The 19,841-nt window shown below is 45.2% G+C and overlaps 1 protein-coding gene across 13 annotated transcripts in view; it reads left to right on the plus strand.

Annotated features, from left to right (window-relative positions):
- Positions 1-13,472: 13,472 nt before the first annotated feature.
- NTF3 (neurotrophin 3) overlaps positions 13,473-19,841 on the plus strand; it is a 65,807-nt gene continuing 59,438 nt past the window's right edge. For 5 of the 13 annotated variants that reach the window (XM_074005842.1, XM_065523601.2, XM_074005841.1 and 2 more), the window contains exon 1: positions 13,473-13,693. Coding sequence is in view for 2 of the 13 variants with exons in the window: in XM_045364569.3 (XP_045220504.2) it covers positions 13,655-13,693 (39 nt within the window). In the remaining 11 variants the exon portion in view is untranslated. Of the gene's footprint in view, positions 13,694-15,244; positions 15,480-16,163; positions 16,581-19,841 lie in introns of those variants that run through there. The other 8 variants (XM_045364572.3, XM_005569879.5, XM_045364573.3 and 5 more) reach the window with 4 other exon arrangements.

Raw genomic sequence — 19,841 nt, forward strand, 5'->3', positions numbered from 1 at the left:
GGAGACCCCCTGAAACTATTGCTATGGAATAAAAGATGAAATGCTCCTGATTATTGTAAATATGAAGTTGCATGCAGGATTATGTAAAGACAATGCCAGGTTGGACTGCCAGAATGAGCCAACAGTGTGTGATGTGCTTCCCCCTGCAGAGAGCCTGTGAACAGATGTGCAGTCAGGGAGGTTTCACATCACCAAGATTCCTATCCCAGAAAAGTAGATGTTCATAGCTCTGAGAATGGAATGCGACCCTTGTGAAGAGCCTATAAAAGGACACATGATGGGGGGTGCTGTCCATATGGATAAGATAGGACTATAAATGTCCTCATCTTGCCGTGGCTCTTCTAGGCCTCTTTAGGGTTAAGGCATACTCCCTTCTGAGAAATTCTGGTCTAACCGGTTTTCTAACTTCACATCCCATTTCTATGAATTGTTTGTGACCAGCTTTTGCTGCAACTGTTACTGCTGATTAATATCTTGCTAATCATAGGTTATGGAAAGACTGTGTTCCTGTTTTAAGGCTCTGTTAGAAATTACTGATGCACACACTATATTGTAAATTCTTACCTCTGTGTACTGTACTTCTGCATACAGATGTTATGTTAAAGAACTACTTCATCCCCATGTGACCATCTCACCTCATAATCAAATAACCCTAAATCCCTCACTAACCTACCCCTACCCTCACTATACTTAATAATAAATGCTGGCATATCCAGTGCATTGTTGGCACCATGGACCAGAAGGCGGTGACCCCCCGGACCCAGCTTTCACTATCTCATGTGTGTCTATTACTTCTCGACCTGCTGATCCACCTGGGAGCAAAGAGAGAGCCCCGTTGCATTGTGGGCTGCTGGCCAGATCCTGCAATAAGAAGTAGCCATTTGATTGTTTGCAACCAAACAATCCAAATCAAAAGCCCTTCTTCCTCAGTGAATCTTGAGATCCAATTTTTTGTGTCTGAAGCCTGGAAAGATAACTAAAAGTTCATCTCCATTTTTTATCCTCTCAGCTTCCACTTAAAAATCAACATATGCCTGAAAAGGAACATGGAGCTGAATATCAGTCTCATTCCTCTGTACTTCCCTTTTCTCTGGGATCTTATTCTCGCTTATTTATGCTGCCACGGATGAATTAGTTCAAAAGTATGTTTTCCTTTTTACTCACCATTTTATTATGGGAACTTTCAGATATAAAAAATAGGTTAAAGTGTGTTACAGTGAACAGCCTTATACCCACAGATCAGATTCTATAATTTAAATTTCATCCTGATTGACTTATTATATGTCTCTCCCTGTATCTATCCGTGTGTCCATCTGTCAATTAATCTTATTTTTGATGAATTTCAAAATACATTAAGGACATGAGGACATTCCCCTTTAAATCTTTCAGCCTGCATTTCATTAACTAGTGTTTTATATTGTTTTATAAATATTTTTCATTAGACACAAAATTTACATAAATAATTTGCATAAATCTTAAATGAACATAGACTGACAAGGGTATACACTGTATAATCCAAGCCTCTATCATTCCAGGAAGTCCCCTAGTGCTTCTTTCCCATCGTTCCTCACTGCTGCCCCATCCCCACAGAGGCAACTGTTATTATAATTTTTTGTACAATAGGTTAGTTTTGCTTGTTGTAAAACTTCATAAAATGGAATCATATAAAACGTATAATTTTTTGTAAGCCTCCTTTAACTCAACGTAACATTTCTGAAGTTCATCCATCGTACTCTGTGTATCCATAGTTTATTCCTATTTCATTCTAAGTAATATTCTGTTATACAAATACATGACAGCTTGTTTACTCATTCTCCTTTGAGGGATACCTGAGATATTTGTATCCTTTGCCCTGTTTCTGATCTTAGGGACAATGAATTCAACATTTCACTAGTAAATATTATGTCAGTTTTATGGATACTTTTTATCAGATTGCACCTTTTATCAGATTGTGGAAGTTCCCTTTGCATTCTACTTTGCTGTGTGTGCGTGTGTGTGTGTGTGTGTGTGTGTGTTTATCATGAATAGGTACTGAATATTATCAAATGCTTTTCCTGAATCTATTGAAAAGATCCTATGATTTTTCACCCTTATCCTATCAATAGAGTGAACTACATTGATTGATTTTCAATGTTAACTGACTGCATTGCTGGGATAAACCCAACTTAGTCAGTCTATCATCTATCTATCTATCTATCTATCTATTCTATTCATGATATTCATGAATATTTTGTGATATGGTTCGGTTGTGTCCCCTCCCAAATCTCATCTTGAATTGTAGCTTCCATAATCCCCATGTGTGGTGGGAGGCACCCAGTGGGAGGTAATCGAATCATGGAGGTGGGATTTTCTCATGCTGTTCCCGTGATGGTGAATAAGTCTCATGAGATCTGATGGTTTTATAAGTGGGAGTTCCCCTGCACATACTCTCATGCCTGTTGCCATGTAAGATGTGACTATGCTCCTCATATGACTTCCACCATGATTGTGAGGCCTCCCCAGCCATGTGGAACTGTGAGTCAATTAAACCCCTTTCCTTTATAAATTACGCAGTCAGTCTCAGGTGTGTCTTTATTAGTATTGTGAGAACAGACAAATATAGAGTTTCAGCATTTGTTTATAAAAGATGTTGGTCTACAACTTTATTTTTTATTTATTTTTAAGGAGAGTAGTGTCTTTGTCTCTTTGTCAGGTTTTGGTATTAGGATGATCCTCGCCACATATAACAACATGGGAGTTGTCTCAAGACCGATGCTATTACTTCCTTAAATTTTTGGCAGAATGCAACAGTAAAAACATCTTTTTCTACTGTTTAATTGATGGGAAAGTTTTTGATGATAAATTAATTTTTGCTAATAGATAAAGGCTATTCAGACTTTCTACTTGATCATGTATAAGTGTTAGTAAGTTGTATTTTTCAAATTATGTTTCCATTTCACCTAATTTGTCAAATTTATTGCCTGAAATTTTTCATGAAAGTCCCATTTTCCTTGTAACCTCTGTAGGATCTGAGGTTTTAGATCTTCTATTGCTAAGTTTTTTCTCCTTCATATTTGTAGACCAGTCTAGCTGGGAGACTATCAATCTTGTTGATCCATCTAAAGAATATATTTTAGTTCTTATTTTCTATTTCATTGATTTCTTATCTTTGTTATTTCTTTGCTCTACTTACTTTTGGTTTGCTCTAATTTTTTCTACTTATAAGCATTGAAAGCTAAAACTTTTCCTCTAAGCACTGCTTCAGCTGGATCATATAGATTTTTCTTTTCTTTTTTATGGAGACAGGATCTCACTACATGGCCCAGGCTGGTCTTGAACTCTGACCTCAAGCAGTCATCCCACCTCAATCTCTCAAAGTTCTAGGATTACAGGCATGAGCTACCATGCTTTATCTGAATCCCATAGATTTAGATATATTGTATTTTCATTATCATAAAGGTCAGGATACTTTCTAATTTCCTATGTGAATTCTTCTTTCACCTATGTAATGCCTAAATGTGTTGTTTAATTTTCAATTATGTTGGGATTTCCAGATCTTTTGTTGTCATTGATATATAATTTAACTCCATTGTAGTCAGAGAATATACTCTGTGTGGTTTCATTTGTTCAATGTACTGGGGCTTGTTTTGTGGCCCAGCATATGGTCTGTCTTGGTAAATATAAATCAGGGGTCCTTGATAATAAAGTGTATGCCACATTTTATTACTATTCTACAAATAGTAATTAAGTCAAAGTGGTAAATAGTGTTGTCTTTCTCTTAACTGATATTCTGATTACTTTTTCTACTAACTTCCTAAAGAGAGGTATTAAAATGTCAAATTTTATTGTAAATTGTCTATTTCTCCCTCTACATCTGTAAGTTTTTGTTCTCTCATGTGGTACCAGCTGTGGTCTGCCCTCAAACTAAAAAATATTTTTAAAACAACAAAATCATCTCTATACCCCTCCCGGTTTTGAAAAGTCAACTCCCCTCCAGAATCTGCCTGCATTTGTTCACTTTTGGTCCCCAATATATAGTTTTTGTCTGAAAGAGAATTGGTCTAGAAGAGCTCATTCAGCTGTACTATAGAGGAACCTTCACATGATTTTTTAAAATATTGTTTCCAGGCTGAGCATCATGACTCACGCCTGTAATCCCAGCACTTTGGGAGGCTGAGGGGCATATTACTTGAGCTCAGGAGTTAAAGGTAAGCCTGAAAAACATGGAAATACAAAAAAAAAAATAGCTGGATGTGGTGGCACACACCTGGGGTCCCAGCTACTTGGGAGGCTGAGGTGGAAGGATCACTTGAGCCCAGGAGGTTGAGGCTACAGAGAGCCGTGATCGCACCACTGCACTCCAGCCGGGGTGACACAGGGAGATCCTGTCTCAAAAGAAATATTTTCCAGCTTTTTAAGGAGTTTCTGATGGAAGAATTGATATATTACAAATTGGCCTGTATAACCATAAGTGAGAATCCCTAATAAATGTATTTTAAAGGAATTTTTGTATTTCCATAAATAGATTTGATAAAGTAAAACAAATTAAATGCAACTAGTAAAATGTAAAATGTTTATCCATGTACCACCAAAAATAATTTTCCATGTCAGTGGCGAAGTATATATGGGAAAGTACATACTTGCTAAAGTGACCAGATCACTGATATGTGCAATCTCATGTTTGGAAGGAATCTTGACTACCACCTATCCAAATCTGAAACCCCTACACAACAATGTTTCAGAGTGGTCTCATGCCTAAGCTCATCCAGTGACAGAGAACAACTCCTCAGCTGTGGAGGCAAAGGATTCTATTTTTGGAAATTCTGTATGTCAGAACCATCAACTCTGTCTTGACTTGAAATCTGCACCCCTGTAAATTCTACCCATCAATCCTAGCTTTACTCCTCGGAATCTTGCAGATTAGTCACACTTTCCATTTACTTCATGACCCTATAGATACCAGGATCTTTACTACTCCTATTTATTGGATGTTCCTAGGCTCCTGGGATCCACAATGCTAATGCTAGATATGGGTGTCTGTTGTTCATGAAAAAGTAATTAGCAGGTAGATGCAAGAGCTAAGAATTTATCCTAGGACTTACTGATAGCTTCATCACAGGAAAAATAAAATTAAAAGTTCTAGGGAACAGGCACGGTGACTCACGCCTATAATCCCAGCACTTTGGGAGGCCGAGGCAGCCAGATCACTTGAGGCCAGGAGTTTGAGACTAGCCTGGCCAACATGGCAAAACCTCATCTCTACAAAAAAAAAAAAAAAAAAAAAAAAAGATACAAAAAATTAGTCGGGCATGGTGGTGCATACCTGTAATCACAGCTACTCGGGAGCCTAAGGCACGAGAATATCTTTAACCTAGGAGGTGGAGGTTGTAGTGAGCCAGGATCACGCCACTGCACTCCAATGTGGGCCACAGAGTGAGACAAATCCGTCTCAAAAAAAAAAAAAGTTATATCAAAGAAGCATTTCCTCAGCAAAATAGATCCTTTCATCATCTTTAATACAAAGCAAAGAAGATAAAAAAAGGCAAGAAAGATATGGAGAAAAAAGATTTCCTCAGTTGGGAACCTTATAAGGTCATCTATAATAACATTATTGAAAAGAGCGTTCATCTATTTAATCCTGTTTCTTCAGAAAAGACCAACCTTATGCCATCAAAAATAAGAAAGTAGTAATCACACTTTTAAAGCTGTCTTTTAACCTCACCTGTGCATAAAATTCTTTTCTGGCTCTTACTAAAACCTTGTCTTCTGCATGTTAATGTTCCCTTGTGTGACCAGTAGTTCACAACAGGAACAAAATAAAGGAAATATTAAAATACACTGAAATAAGAAAGAGAGGAAAGAAGAAATGGAAGGGAGGAATTGGAGGGAAATTAAATGCTTCCAGAAGGAAAGCAGATGTGCCTATTTCTCAGGGGCCATATGAACAGAGTAGACAAACAGCAGCATCCTGGGAATCGGGCACGTGGGTTCCACACCCTCACTGATGACTGATTATCTGTGTGGTCTCTAGCAGGTGTGTTCATTTTCCTGGGTTGTAATTACTTCCTCTGTAAAATGAGGGGCTTGACTAGGGGAATCTGAGTTACCCCCCAGTGAATGCATATCGTTCATTCATTGCATCTACCTGGCACCTAGTCTGTTTTCCAACTTGAGATATGAGATATGGACCAGAGTTCACAATGGGCGTCTCCTACGAGTTGTGATTTCATTTTCAACTTAACCACAGACTCCCTGCTAACCATGGGCAAAATACATTGTTTTTGGTTCATGAATTTCTTATTTCTAGAAGGTCATCTTCAACTTTCTTGTGCACTTCTTATCTCCAGCTTTCTTGTGCACTTCTTTTATTTGCTTTATTTTTAAGGTATCCAGACAGTCAGTTAGGGGAGATGACTAACTTATAGGTGGAAAGATAATAGTTGTCATCATTTGTAAAGTTATTCTCTCTACTCACTCCAATGAAACTAATTTCTAGCTTTTGGACTTATTGTTGAAAACTTCTGATGAAAATTATTTTATGTCGTGGGAAAAGGACCAGTGGAATTTTCTCATCTTTGTTTGGGGGCAAAGAGGTAGATATGCTGAAGTAGTAAAATGCAAATCCGATGCCCATGGATACTATCTTGACAGCAGCTCCAGATTTTAAAACTCATTCAAAGGCAGGTTTTGAACGCTGGGTTGCCTTTGGATTCTGAGCTCTAAGTGACATTTAAGTCTATGTCTGTGCGAATGGAAGAGACATTTGCATGAGTAGACATTTGTGCCTGGATGGGATTCAAATGAAACATAGGTAACAGAACATCAATTGCCCATAATGTTCTAATCCAACATCCTCTAGTTTCTGAGCAGGCATTTACAGAGTTAATACTTACTAAAGAGTCGAGGCTCAACTTTTTTCCTGTATATTTTGATATTGCAAACCCTGGTAGTTTTAATTAGTGGCCTTTTAATCTCTGGAACAAAGCCAATGGCCTGTTCCCTTGGACAAATTTCTTAACAACCTGGCACTGAGTGGCTTTGTCTGCTTGTGGGAGCTCTTGTACCCAAGGCTGTCATAAAGAGTTACATAGGTTATGTCTGCATGAAGGAACCAGCTGAAGAGATGGGCAGGCGCTGAAATCAGTTCTTCTTCCATGTGCCAAGTAAGTGTCCCGGCGTGAGCTACATTCACCTAGAAAGGTGTGCATACCTAGCGCACACAAAGGCCTATGGTTTCACCTGATCCTATCCTACTTTGTCTCCATTTCCTTCCTTGTCTCATGCCCTAGGACAACCTGGGGTCCAGGAGGGCTGGCTCTGTGGATATTGCAACCTTCCTACTGCAGGTCTTGACACTGGACTAAGGGACAAGAGACCTGCCTCATGTCTGAGATCCTCTGTGTAATCTTAGGCAAGTTGCTTATCTCCTCCTATGACTCAGTTTCTTCATAGGTATAAAGAGAAAAATGTCACTCTATCAAGGTTAGATGGTGCAGAGGGACAGACAGCTGAGGTTCAAACCTCTGTTTGCCACTCATTCACTACCTATGTATCCTTGACCAAGTTATATAAACTCTTTATACCTCAATTTTCTCAATCTGTAAAGTGGAGCTAATCACAGTACCTACCTATATATCATGAGTCCTTACAAAAAAAGCCTACAAAGTAGGTGCCATCATTATTTCCACTTGACGTATTTAATAAATTGTAGCCTAGGAGAAGACACGTAACTTGCCTAAGATCACACAGAGGAGCTCAGACATGAACCAGGTTTCTGTCTCTTAGTCTAGTGCTAAAACCAGTGCATGTGTGCATGTGTGCATGCTTGTATAGATACAGATATAGATATGTATGCTGGCATGGATAATACAGATAGAGATATATCCATATGTACGTGTGTGTGCTGGTTTATGTGTATATATATGTATATGTATCTGTATGCACACACATATGTGTTTGCATGTGTGTGTATATATACCTTTATATATACATATACACACATGCACACAGTGCTCAAAACAGTGCCTGGCCTATAATGCTAAGATTATTAAGTACCCAGTGCTCAGTAGGTACTCAATAAATGTTACCTATTGCTATTATCTGTAGAGAAAGTTTCTACCTGCTAACATTTCCTCTTGTGCTGGGAGTCTGTGGTCTGGACAGACGAGAGCCCAGCGTGGGCACCCTTGGCTTCTTGAGCATTATTTGCATTCTGAACTGGGACCTGACGACAGCCTGGTCTCAGGGTGGGGACAGGAGCAGAACTGTCAGCGCATTGACTGGTAAATATAGTAAATCATCCGATGGGTCGGCTGCATGGGGTGTGTCTGTCTGTATATGTTTGTGTGTGTTGGAGATAATAGTGGTCTGTAAGCTTATTTTAACTGGAACTCATATTTTCTAGCCCCTCCAAGAACTAATACCTCTTTTTAATGTTTCATGGGAACACTGGACAGAGGGTCTTTAAAGTAAAAAACTCAGCGGCTAATTCTCTTTCTTCAGTTTTTCTGAACGCGGCTGAGTAGAGAGAGGAATATTTTCAAGGAAACGTGGAGCTTAGGATGAACCTTCTTTGCCCCGCACCCCACCTCACCCGCTTTGTGTCCATCAGTGGAAGGTGAAGGCTGGTCTTGGGGACAGGAAGATGAATGAAGTGACATTTGCGGGATCCCCAGCCTCGGATTCTGAGGGCAGGTGTGTAGGAGGTGAGTCCTCAAGGGGCATTTCATCACGTGTTGCTCTTAGGCATGGCTAGCCTGGATGGGTCTCAATTAGGAGTAAGGAGACCTAGGTTCCCATCCTGCCTCATCTCAAATCCCTGGAAAGGCTGCACCTTGAGTTGCCAGGCATGTACTTCCCAGACATTCCCTGCCCCTTACTACCAGTAAAAGTGGTACATGGAGGGTGTGGCCAGAACGCTTTTCTAATCCCTAGTGCCACTCCAAGTCCCCTAACAGAGTTAAAGCCTAAAATGACTTCAAACCCAATGGAAGACACTGTGTGATGGAAACAGTTCTAGTTTTCCAGTTGACTTTCTAGTCATGAACTTGAGTCCTGTGTCCTTTCTCCAGCAGGTCCGAGAAAGCGCAAAATGCAGGCTTTCCTCTCCGTTGACTGCCCAGTGCTGATGGGTAGGAGCTCGTCAGCCACGGGACTCACAGGCAAACCTGCCACACTTGGAATATAGGGGTCACCTGGCTGCGTCTTGTAACCAGTTGGAGACTTCACTCCCAGATATCACTCTGGGACTACTGAAAAGAGAAGAAATCAGATAATACAAAATTTCTAACTGTATTCACATTAGTGTGCTATTTGTTTTCTTACGTATATTCACAGTAATGAAAGAAAATGAGGTTAAGTACCTTTACACATGGTAAAAACCAAGGAACTGAAAAGTTGGTTTACTTCCCTGAGCTCACAAAACAGTGACAAGACTCTAGATCTCCTTTCCCCATCTCCCTGTCTCTAACCCAGGGAAAATTCTTTGGATTGCATTGCATGTCAGAATTTTTCTGTTCTGACAGTGTAAATTTCAGCCTTAAGCTCCAACTACAACTTGCCATTTTTGTCCAAAGCATCCAAGATGTTCTTTTGCATCCAGACCCTCCCCCAAATAAAGAAAACCACAGTGAAAATGCCACTGAGTTGAGGGATTGCAAACCAAGCCTCAATTCCCATAATTCCATTCTCAGGCCCGAGCCTTCTGCTAAGGCTAATAGATTCATTCCAAAGTTTTAAGAGTCCACAGTGATCAAAAGCATCTGTATATTCTGAAACATGCAAATCAACCCTGTTTTTCACTTTCATCTCAACATTTGGTAGAGGGCACAAGAGTCGGCTGGCTGGTGAGTGGACATAGCTTAGTAGATGAATGGAAGGGTCGAAGCTCTCTCAAGATTTGTAGAACTGGATCTGAAATATGAAATGCCGGCATATGTGATGACAGGGATAGCCCATCGAGTGTTTTATCATCCAAAGATGGAATTAATGGCTATGTCATATCTATGTCAGACCAAGGTAATAAAACTTTATGGGTTCCTCCCCGTGAAATATTTTGTTTATGTCACATGGGTCTCACTGAATTTTTTTTCTCTTTTCTTCACTTCCCCTCCCCACCCTTTTCCCTGCCCTCTTTGTCTCCTGAGACCTATTCCCTTTGGAAATGCATTAGTTACCTAGGAAACCTTAATGTCATTTTTTTATGAGTGGAGTTTGGTGCAGCATAAAGTTAATTTATAGGGTGGTTAGGAATTCATGTCATGACTGGTGAAATAGGAGACTTTATTATGATTTCTATATCCACCTGTGTGGTAGGAATACATACCTTCCCTCTATCATTACGGGTAATTTCTTGAAACATAATTATGAATATGTATGCCATGTCACAAAATGAGTTGATTCACCGTTGTTCATTGCAATTCATTATATTGTTCAATGTAAGCCCTAGAACATAATTAGCAATAACAACAAACCAATAATATACCAGGCAATCTGTTAAGAGTTGAACGATATGGTAGAATTTCCTTTTAAATGATGAAGTGGTTCTGAGTGAAAGGCAGATAATGAATAAGACAAGATTTTGAAATCCTTCAATGCTGCCTTTCGTGCACATTGAGGTCCACGTTAGGAAGCTATATAAATTCTAAATATGTCCACTACTTCATTCTGCTAATTTATTGCTGTATTTGTCCAAAGGGGAAAATATACATCCATAAAATTACATTAATGAAATGTGTATGTGTGGCACACAAATAATAATACACAGGCCATTCCAGAGCCAAGCTTCTTTTAAAGACAGTTCATTCCCCCAGTGCTGTGACAGTGTTTTCAGTGTAAGGACTAGCAGATTGGGATTGGCACTCACATTGTGCCAGGCACTGTGTTGAGTGTTTTATATGAATTAGTTCCTTTGGTCCTCATATTACTTCTGTGAGATTGGTGTTGTTTTCACCAATTCCAGATGGGTTCTGAGAAGTTAAGAAACCTGTCCAAAATCACATGGCTACTGAGTGGAGAAGGCAGAGGGCAACCTGCTTTTCTCAGGCACCAAAATCTATTCTGGCAGTAAATTCTAGGTCATGGTCTATTATTATGTTTTTGTTTTTGTTATTTGTTGCTCTGAGTTTCCTCAGTTATTAAATGCAGAGTGGGGACATAGGGCTGATAGAAGTTGACCTCTGATGTCTGTGTTCTGTGTAGAGAGATCAATGCTGGTCCTTGGAGCAAAGCTGTGCTTTCTTAAGACAATAGAAATTTGGGGGAAGACCTAGGCTTGTTGAATAAACATAAACAAGCCACTCAGTTTCTGTGGACAACTTCATGCAACTTGAAAGAAAAGAATAACGTCTCACAGATGACTCCAGGGCATCCGAGAGGAATTGCTATGTGGATTGACAGCCTGTAGCTGTTGGTTAATAATGCTGTTGCCAGTATTTAGTAATGGGTGGGCAGCCACGAATCTTTCAAGCGCTGAGGCACAAAGGTAGCATGAAGCTGCCTTTCCTGAACCTTAAGCTCCCAGTCCCTGTGCAAACACCTTTTGCATTCACTTTAATTGTTTGACAAACGAAGACTTCCAGACTCCATCAGCTCTAGCAGCTGTCTGGGTGGATGGGGGTGGAGATGGAGGGGGTAGGGCAAGACCTCCCCACAGCGCCCTCCAGCAGCAGAAGATGCAACTTGCAAATACTTTAGGATCAGTGAAAAGTGTGGCGTTTATTTCAGTAATCTCAAAAGAGAGAAAAAGAAAAGCAATGGAAGAGGACAAACATTCAAGTCTAGCTGTGTGATCATGGAGTTAAAAAAAAAAAAAAAAAAAGAAAAAAACAAGCTTGTTTTTGACACGGAAAGGGTCCTTGGAGGCCATTCGGTCCAATTCTCTCATTTCCTGGGTCAACATGTCACAATGAATTAACCACATACTGCCACTGCACAAGACCCCCTCCCTCACCACATGCTGAGCCCCCACCACCAGCACTCAGTCCACTGAGCTCAAACATAGAGGAGATAAGTGCTGTTTTTCACAAGGTAAAGGCAAAATTCAATCCCACATTCCCGTTTTGTTTCTGTTCAGTGTTCCAACCACAGAGTGGTGCTATTGCAAAAGATAAGGGTAACCAGAAGGCACGCTCTGGAAATTTGCTTTAGGAGAGAGTTTTAAAGGGGGTTTTCAAAAACAAGATCTGGTTCCTGTTCTCAGAAATCACTTTCAGGAGTCAGGGCCTTACTCTCAGATGCAGCAGGGAGAAAAAGAAAGTTCAGCAACCTAAAAATATAGTCGACAGATGGACAGCCAAAGTCACGGCCACTAAGTCAACTTGGAGAGGGGCAATTACCTAGTGAATCCTAAAAGATCTCATCCTGGATGCTTCCTTAACCAGGGCTATCTCCAGGGCACAAGCTCGCAGCCAGCTTACTTTCCAGTCCTGATCTTTGCTTTTGCTATCCATACCACTACGGTCTTTCTATAGAAAAGAAAAATCTCTATTTAGAAACATGGATTTACTTAGAAGTCACAATATTCTACAGTTTAAAAATGGCTCTACATTGTATATAATAATCTTTTTATTCTGTCTTCTTAAAAACACACCTTTCTAATTCTTTTTTTCTGCCCAGCCTCTTCATTCAGCACTTGCCACTCTCTTGGAAGCCACAACAGAGACCTGGGGGGGTCAGTCCCTAGTTTGAGAAGGAAGAAATCTTTAGCTCTGAAGCCTAAAGAAAAACAGTAAAGGAAAAGGCAGTTGGAGGTGCTCAAGGGAGATTGTCTGAAAAAGGTCTTCTACTCAGAAAAGAGCTAAGGCTCTCCCTTTGGGAAACCAATCCTTCTGAGCAAAAGTGCATGTTTCACCCTCTGCTCCGGTCTGGGTCTCTCCCTCTTCCTCTCTCCTTCCCTCAGTCCCTCCTCCCCTCTCTCCACAAAGGCACAGCACATATTTGGCAAGATTAAGGTGTCACCTCTCATATTACAAGGCCTGTTGATTGCAAGCAAAGACAGACCCACCAGCTCAGGACAAAACCCCCTGGAGCTGGAAACAATACAAACTCTTCCTGGGATCCCCGAAAGTCCTGGCAAAGTGAGGCGGCCAACCAGTGCAAGGCATCTGCAGAACAAATCCAAGTCCTAAACGCACGGCTTGCTGCCTTTTCTTCTTCTTCGTTTCTTCTGATTTTTCAAGTTTGTTTGCCCCCCTTCCCCTCGTCCCTCCAGACTGCCAGGGACCCGGGAGCTGCCTGCAGATCAGCCCGCACATGTATTTAACCCCTTCTCTGCTGCAGCAGGAGCCAACCACCTCTTTCCTTGTAATCTTCAGGTTCCCGGAGGACCTGGAGCTTGAGGAAAGAACTCTGCCAGTGGATCTGAAACTGGGGCCTGAATCCCTCCTTTGACCACGGCGAGAAGCTGGAGGAGGGGGGCAAGTGCGGGAAGTGGGGGAGGGCAGGGAGGCGGGCCAGATGAGAGGGAGAAAAGCAGAACCCGACAGAGCACGCCCAATCCAAACCTTCATGGTGCTGTGTGGCGGGGTGGAGGGAACGACTCGGCAGCCTCTTCTGGCCCTGAGGAAGACGTCGATATTTTGGCAAGAGGGGAGCCACTGAAGGACGACCCTACCCTTGCGAGGGACCGCAGAAGGTGACGCCTCTGGGCCTCGGTGGGCGCTTCTGGCCGTTTTCGATGTGGCAACCCCCATCAGCCAGGATAATGATGAGGCAGGTACAATCTATCTAGTACGCAGCCCCCAGACTCCCCCTCCCTTCCCACCTCCCCCTCCAAGCCCCCAGCTACTCTCTGCGGCAGGTTGGTCCTGAACTGGTGGGTGCAGTTCCGGGGTTCAACCAAATTCTCAGACAATTCTAAGGTATTTGGATTTTTTGAACCTGGGCCCTAACCGAAACATAGAACGGCTTGCTTATTAGGCACCTCGAACGACAGGGCAGGGATGGAAACGGGATACTCGCTTCCCTCCCCAGTCGCTCGTGAGTCAAAAGGTCCTGGAAGGAGATGATGAGAGGAGAGGCTGAAGTGGCAGGGAGGAAGGGATGAGGGGCTTGGAGCGGGGGTCCACCACTCAAGGACTCGGGAAGGGGACAAGAGGGCAAACCTCTGCTCCCGGACTCTCCATTTCTCGTTGATCCCTAGGTGGTATTTTCCCCCCTTCTCTCGATGGCAAATGGGCGAAATCAAGATGACTTAACTTGGTAAATTTAGAGAGAACGGCTCGGAGCAAGTGGGGTCTAACGGGCAGCTAAAATTATCTCCAAATAAGATATTTTGCCCCCCTCCCCCTATCCTTTCCTCGAATGAATCCACCGGTGGGGAAGTGAGCGTCATTACTTTCGGGGCGCCACGAAGACGCTTGCTTGTCGCTCGCCTTTCCTGCTTCTCGCGCTGTCCCCGCGTGCAGACTGGTGGGTGCTGGGCGAGTGATGAGCTGCAGGGCCCCATCCTAGTTTGGAAGGAAGGGGTTTAGAAGTTGGAGGATGGGTGAAACGGGAGGTTGCGATCCATCTCCTTCTCCCTTCCACACTCAAGCTCCCGCAAACGCGCGCGTGCACAGCCCCTCCCTAGTCCCTGGGACCACCCGCCCCCACACCCCTCTACCTTGACCTCCCTTGACCGCCGGCACAGCGTCCTGGGTGCGGGTGCCCGGGAGCGGCGAGTTCGCCGGGGAGCGATTGTCCTTGGGCGTGTTCGTGTTGTGGGGTGGGGGGAGGAGTGGCGGGTGGGCTTGGTAGGGGTGGGGAGAGATCTGGAGCTGGAAGGGTCTAAGGTTTGGAGGAGGAGTTTACGCCTCAGACCTGATCCGCCTGAGGAAAGGGGCAGGAAAAGGCCCTAATGCCTGGTCAAGAAAATCTTAAAAGAAAAGAGATGAACAAGAAAAATTTCAAGAAAAAGAACAACTAAAAAAGGCTGAAGACACTAACATGTAACCTGTTACGATACATTTCATGTTTCGTTTTTTCCTGGATCTCTAAAAGGGAACTCAAGGGTGGGGGTTACCGAAGACTACTACTAATTTGGAAGTTTTTGTTGCTGTTGTTGTTTTGTTTCGTTTTGTTTTTCAAGAGGGGCTAGGAGAAAGACTCCTTCCCCGCGGTGGGTCCCGAAGCGAGGTCCGTGGGGCTCTGGGGCGCGGGCGTGCGCGGCGCGGCGCGGGCCGGGCGGGGGAGGGCGGCGCGGCGCGGAAGGGGTTAAGGCGCTGAGCGCGGAGCCATCTGGCCGGGTTGGCTGGTTATAACCGCGCAGATTATGTTCACGGGACTCAGACAGAGTTGAAGCTCCTCTCCCTACCGAACAGCTCCGCGCACCGCCCCGCGACACAGCCCGGCGCAACTACTTTCTTCTCTCTCCTTTCTTTCTTCCTCTCCTTTTTCCCCTGCTGGGTAGTGGCTGCGGCGGGGTGGGGGAGACTTTGAATGACCGAGCTCGCGTCCACCTTTCTCTTCATGTCGACGTCCCTGGAAACGGCCACACGGATGCCATGGTTACTTTTGCCACGGTAAGGGGAGGCGGCGGGCACGTTGGGTGGGCAGGTTTGGGGATGGGGGTCCACGTGGGGAGGGATTTTCCAGTGAACCGGCGCGGGGGGCCCCAACGCCGCATCCCGCCCCACCCCCATTGCGCCGCGCTCACTCACTTTCCCCGGCTTGTGCCTTCCCCGAAGTTTGCGCTGGGATCTGCTGAGGCGGGCGCAACCGCAACCACGCCGCTACACACACACACACACACACACACACACACACACACACACACGGACACCCTTCTCCACCTCCTCCCCTCTTGTCCCTCGGCTGCCCAAGAAGCTTCCCTCAATCTGGGAAAGTGATCAGGTTTAAGGGACCTGGATTGGAAAGGGTGGGGGCAGGCGAGGGGAAATGGGGACGACGAAAGAGCAGGAAAGGGATTCAACAGAATCAACCACCCACCACCCCCAACCGACCCGTCTGCTCCTCCGGGAAAGCTCCTAGCGCATCCTATAACAAAAGAGGGTGGCAGACAGAACCCCGGGCGGGCAGACAGAACGCCGGGCGGGGAGGTGCTGCCGCAGCTCCCCTGCACACGCCCTGCACCCTGCCGGCCACTGAGCCTGATTCTCAGCTTGCCCCTGGGGCCACTCCGGCCGGGGCGTGGGCTGGGGGAGGGGACGCGCAGCTCAGGACCCGGAACGTCGCGTTCCAGTTCTGGGAGTTGAGACTCACCGCCCCGCGCCGCGTACCTGCGTTGGAGTCCCCCGAAAGGTTTTTTTCAGAAAAGACCTCGCGCCCCGGGCTCCTCTTGGCCAGCGCCCACCCGGTGGCCACCCCACCCTGGGCCTTTGCGCAGATGCTGGAACTCCGTACGCAGCCCGCACATCTGGGACCCCGCCGGGCAGCGGCGGGCACCCGGGCCGGGTCATCGCTGGGGATCTCCTCGCGGTATCGTCCAGCCTGTTCTCGGACTTTGAAGCGGTGGCGTGGGAGGCTGGGAGATCTGGGCACCGGCGCAGCCAGCCAGGTCGAAGTTTGAAGGTCCTACGACGGACCGAACCGCCCCATTACCCCAGAGCTTTACTCAGTGGTGGATGCTCCTGATGCAATTTGGGACGCTTGGGAGTTGAAGGGTAGGGAAAGGAGGGGCGAGGGCCGAGGGCATGGGGTGGGGGAGTAGGAGTCTGCTTGTTGCTCTCCGCGGGAGTGGGTGCGCGTCCAGGAGGCGCTGCTTCTTTGCGGGAGTTTGGCTGCTGCGTTCGTTCGTCGTCTGCACTTCAGATGCATAGCAGTGAGACCCCTGCGTCGAACGGTGTCGGGGCTGTGGACTAGAAAGGATCCCTTTTGCTGGAATCGAGGCTCGGGTGGGATTCCCGGTGGGGGAAACACCAAAAATACCGTCTGGCCTCGGCCTCTGGCGGCGGGCGGCAGGTTCTGAGTCCGAATGGAGGCTGCTCCCGGGAGCGCCGGGCTCAGAGCTGGAGAGCTCGGGAGACTGTGCGCCTGTGGACTTGTTTATGTGTGTGAAGAGGTGGGGGCGGGGGCCTGCTGAGAGGGGAGGGGAGCCTGCCAGGGGTGGGTGTTTCTCCTGGAGCCTGATGTTTGTAACTCAGCTGATTATGGAGTGTACTGAGCGACCTGCTTTTTAAATAAAGAGATGCCCGCTCCTACCCCGCAAAACCGCGAGCGAGGAAAACATGGAAGCGCTCTGTCCTGAACGTCAGGATGGGAGAAAGTTGTAACACAGAGGAGACTTTTCCAGCGGTCCTGTTTTCACAACGCTCAAGTTCTCCAGCAGACTCAGCCTGCCTCCCGCCTGCCCTCAATTCCTTTCTGACATGTCACACAAAGAAAGCTGAGAGGTAGCATGTAGAGGATAAAATGCAACCGCCTCTGCCTTGGGCGCAAACACACAGACGTGGGTATCGCGTTAGGAGTTAAGGGGGTTGGAAAATAATGCAGGCTCCTGTAAACAGTGTTGAAGGGAGGTAGAAAGTCTGGGGTATTTCCCGTAGGGAGAGTGTGTGGGATTTTGTGTTGGTGAGGACTGGAGTGTAGCTGGACTTCGAGGGTTTGGTTGTGTGTGAATGGGATCTGCTTATCTGTGGAATCAGATTGTGACCATTGAGTGCGTGGTCAGGGAGGGATGGGGATGTTTTTTTCAGAGAGAGAAAGAGAGAGAGAGTGTGTGTGTGTGTGTGTAGGGGGAGGTGGCAAAAGAGCCGGAGTCCCATCCGTCTCTGGTGCCTGGGAGGTGTGTGCTTCTGGGGAGTCTGTTGGATGGGCATCTGTGTGCTTAGCGGGAGACCAGAGCTTGCAGGAACATAGGTGTAGCTAATGCGAAATCTGTGCCTATGAAGGGTGTCAGAGCAGGAGGAGAGGTGCAGCCTGTTGAAGACAGATGGCTTGTGCATGCCTGCGCAAACACATGGAGTGGGTGTGGTGTAGGAGGGCGGCTGTGTGTGTGAGCGAAAGGTGGATGCATGTGGAAGGTTGGGCGCCTGAGGATTACCAAAGGGATGTGTGTGGGGGGTGGGGGAAGATTATCTGGGGAGCACGGAGTGTGAACTTTATGAGAGTGCGCTGGGAAATTTGGCTGGAGTGGCATTGGGGCATGTAGGGGGTAGAAAAGTGTGAGCTCAGATCCTCTTTATGGAGAGACAAAGCATTTGAAGGAAAGGACACCGGGTTGGGGTTGGTGTTTGCCTCCCCCCTCCTTCCTCCCCAGAGAGGAGAGAATTGGAGGAGGCTTAGAATGAGGGATGTACATTTAAGGGGAAAAGTCCTTGTGCACTGGCACTGGGTGGGAACAGGAAGAGATGTATGCATAAGACTGAAGTAAGTAGAGGAATACACTATTTGTGCCTAGTGTCAGGGGTGCATGTTGTATAATGTTTTGCAATGGGTTTCTTATGTAATAGGGGAATTCACTATCACCAGTTCATATTGATAATCAATTAAAGCTAATGGAGTGCCTACTGGATGCTCAGCCCATTGCTGGGTACTGGAGCATGGCACGCTGCCCTGGAAAAATTCCTTCTCCAGGCTCAGCTAACTGATGCAATTTTGCCAGAAATAGACAGAGCTCGATGCTTGTTGAGGTTTCTTCAAGGTCTATACTTCGGTTTCTAGAGATGTTTATGGATCTTGGGAGCCAAAGGGAAGCTGACTTGAAATACATCTCTGGTTTTGTAAAAAGTGGGGCATAAAGATAGGGATGATGTAGACTTTTGTGTATTGAGAAGGGAGCTGGATGGTGTTTTCTTGTGTGGGGTGTGGGTTGGGAACTGGAGGGTGTTGCACTTCAGGTCAGAATGCAGGTCCAGATCCCTTTGAAGATTGAGTTTCTAAGAGTACACAGAGCCTCCTTCATAGCTGGAATGAGACTTGTTATGTGGAGCTGGAGAATGGTGAAGTCATGATCAGGGAAGAGATGGACTGGGGACGTTTGTCATCTTTGGTGTTTTCCGGACTATGAGTGTAAAGCTAATCTGAGTGTGTGTTTGAGGGGTGGTGTGTGTGCACGTGTGTGCATATGCACTTTGGCCTGGAGTAATGTAACTGGGAGAAAACTAGCCAGGTGGATAGGAGGTGTGGATATTCTGGCTCTGGTGAAGGGGGTGCCAGTATGTGTTCTTACAGGAATTCTGTGTGTCTGAGGAAGGATAAAAATTGTCTTGGATACTCAGATGTGCATCTCTAGCGAAAAAAGGTGTACACAAAAGAAGGGCCGTAGACTTTGGGGAATAAGAGAAAGGTGTAGTTGATCGAGTCCATACCCTGAGATGACTAGTGAGGCAACTGGATAGGAACAGAGTGAAGGCTGTGCTTTCGTGATGCACATGTCTATCTGTCTGGACTAGATGATGGGGAGCCCCATTTGATTAGGTTCTGACCATGGTTGGGCGTATGTTTGGGAGGACTTTATTTGACTCATGACATTTTTGAATTCATGAAGTTACAGCTGTGCCATTTTAAGGGTCTACCTTAGTTTTTAGGGGGAAACTCATCTGTATAAGAGATAGTTTAGCAGGGCTTGACTATTGGTCAGAAGATGGGGGACAGATATTTCTGAGGGCAGGGTGGTGAAGTGGAAGACTTTGGATTGAGAATGCCTTAGTTCTAGTTCAGTTCTATCATTTGGGAAAAGTGTGACTTTGGGGACTTTTTAATCTCTTTAACTCTGTTTCTCTTTTTGTAAAGTGGCAATATAATGATTCAAGGAGGAGGAAAGTTCATTCCTCTTTTCTCCCATCAAAACTTGGTGTGTTTAGTTGTATACAGCTGTACAAAGATGAAATGTAATTAAATACCGGTGCTAGCATGTACGTAGGTCATTGCGAAAATAGGATCTGGACCTCTTTCTCTTCACAATGCAACTTAATCAGTAGTCA

Source organism: Macaca fascicularis, chromosome 11 (assembly GCF_037993035.2).
Source record: "Macaca fascicularis isolate 582-1 chromosome 11, T2T-MFA8v1.1".
NCBI classification, from domain to species: Eukaryota; Metazoa; Chordata; class Mammalia; order Primates; family Cercopithecidae; genus Macaca; species Macaca fascicularis.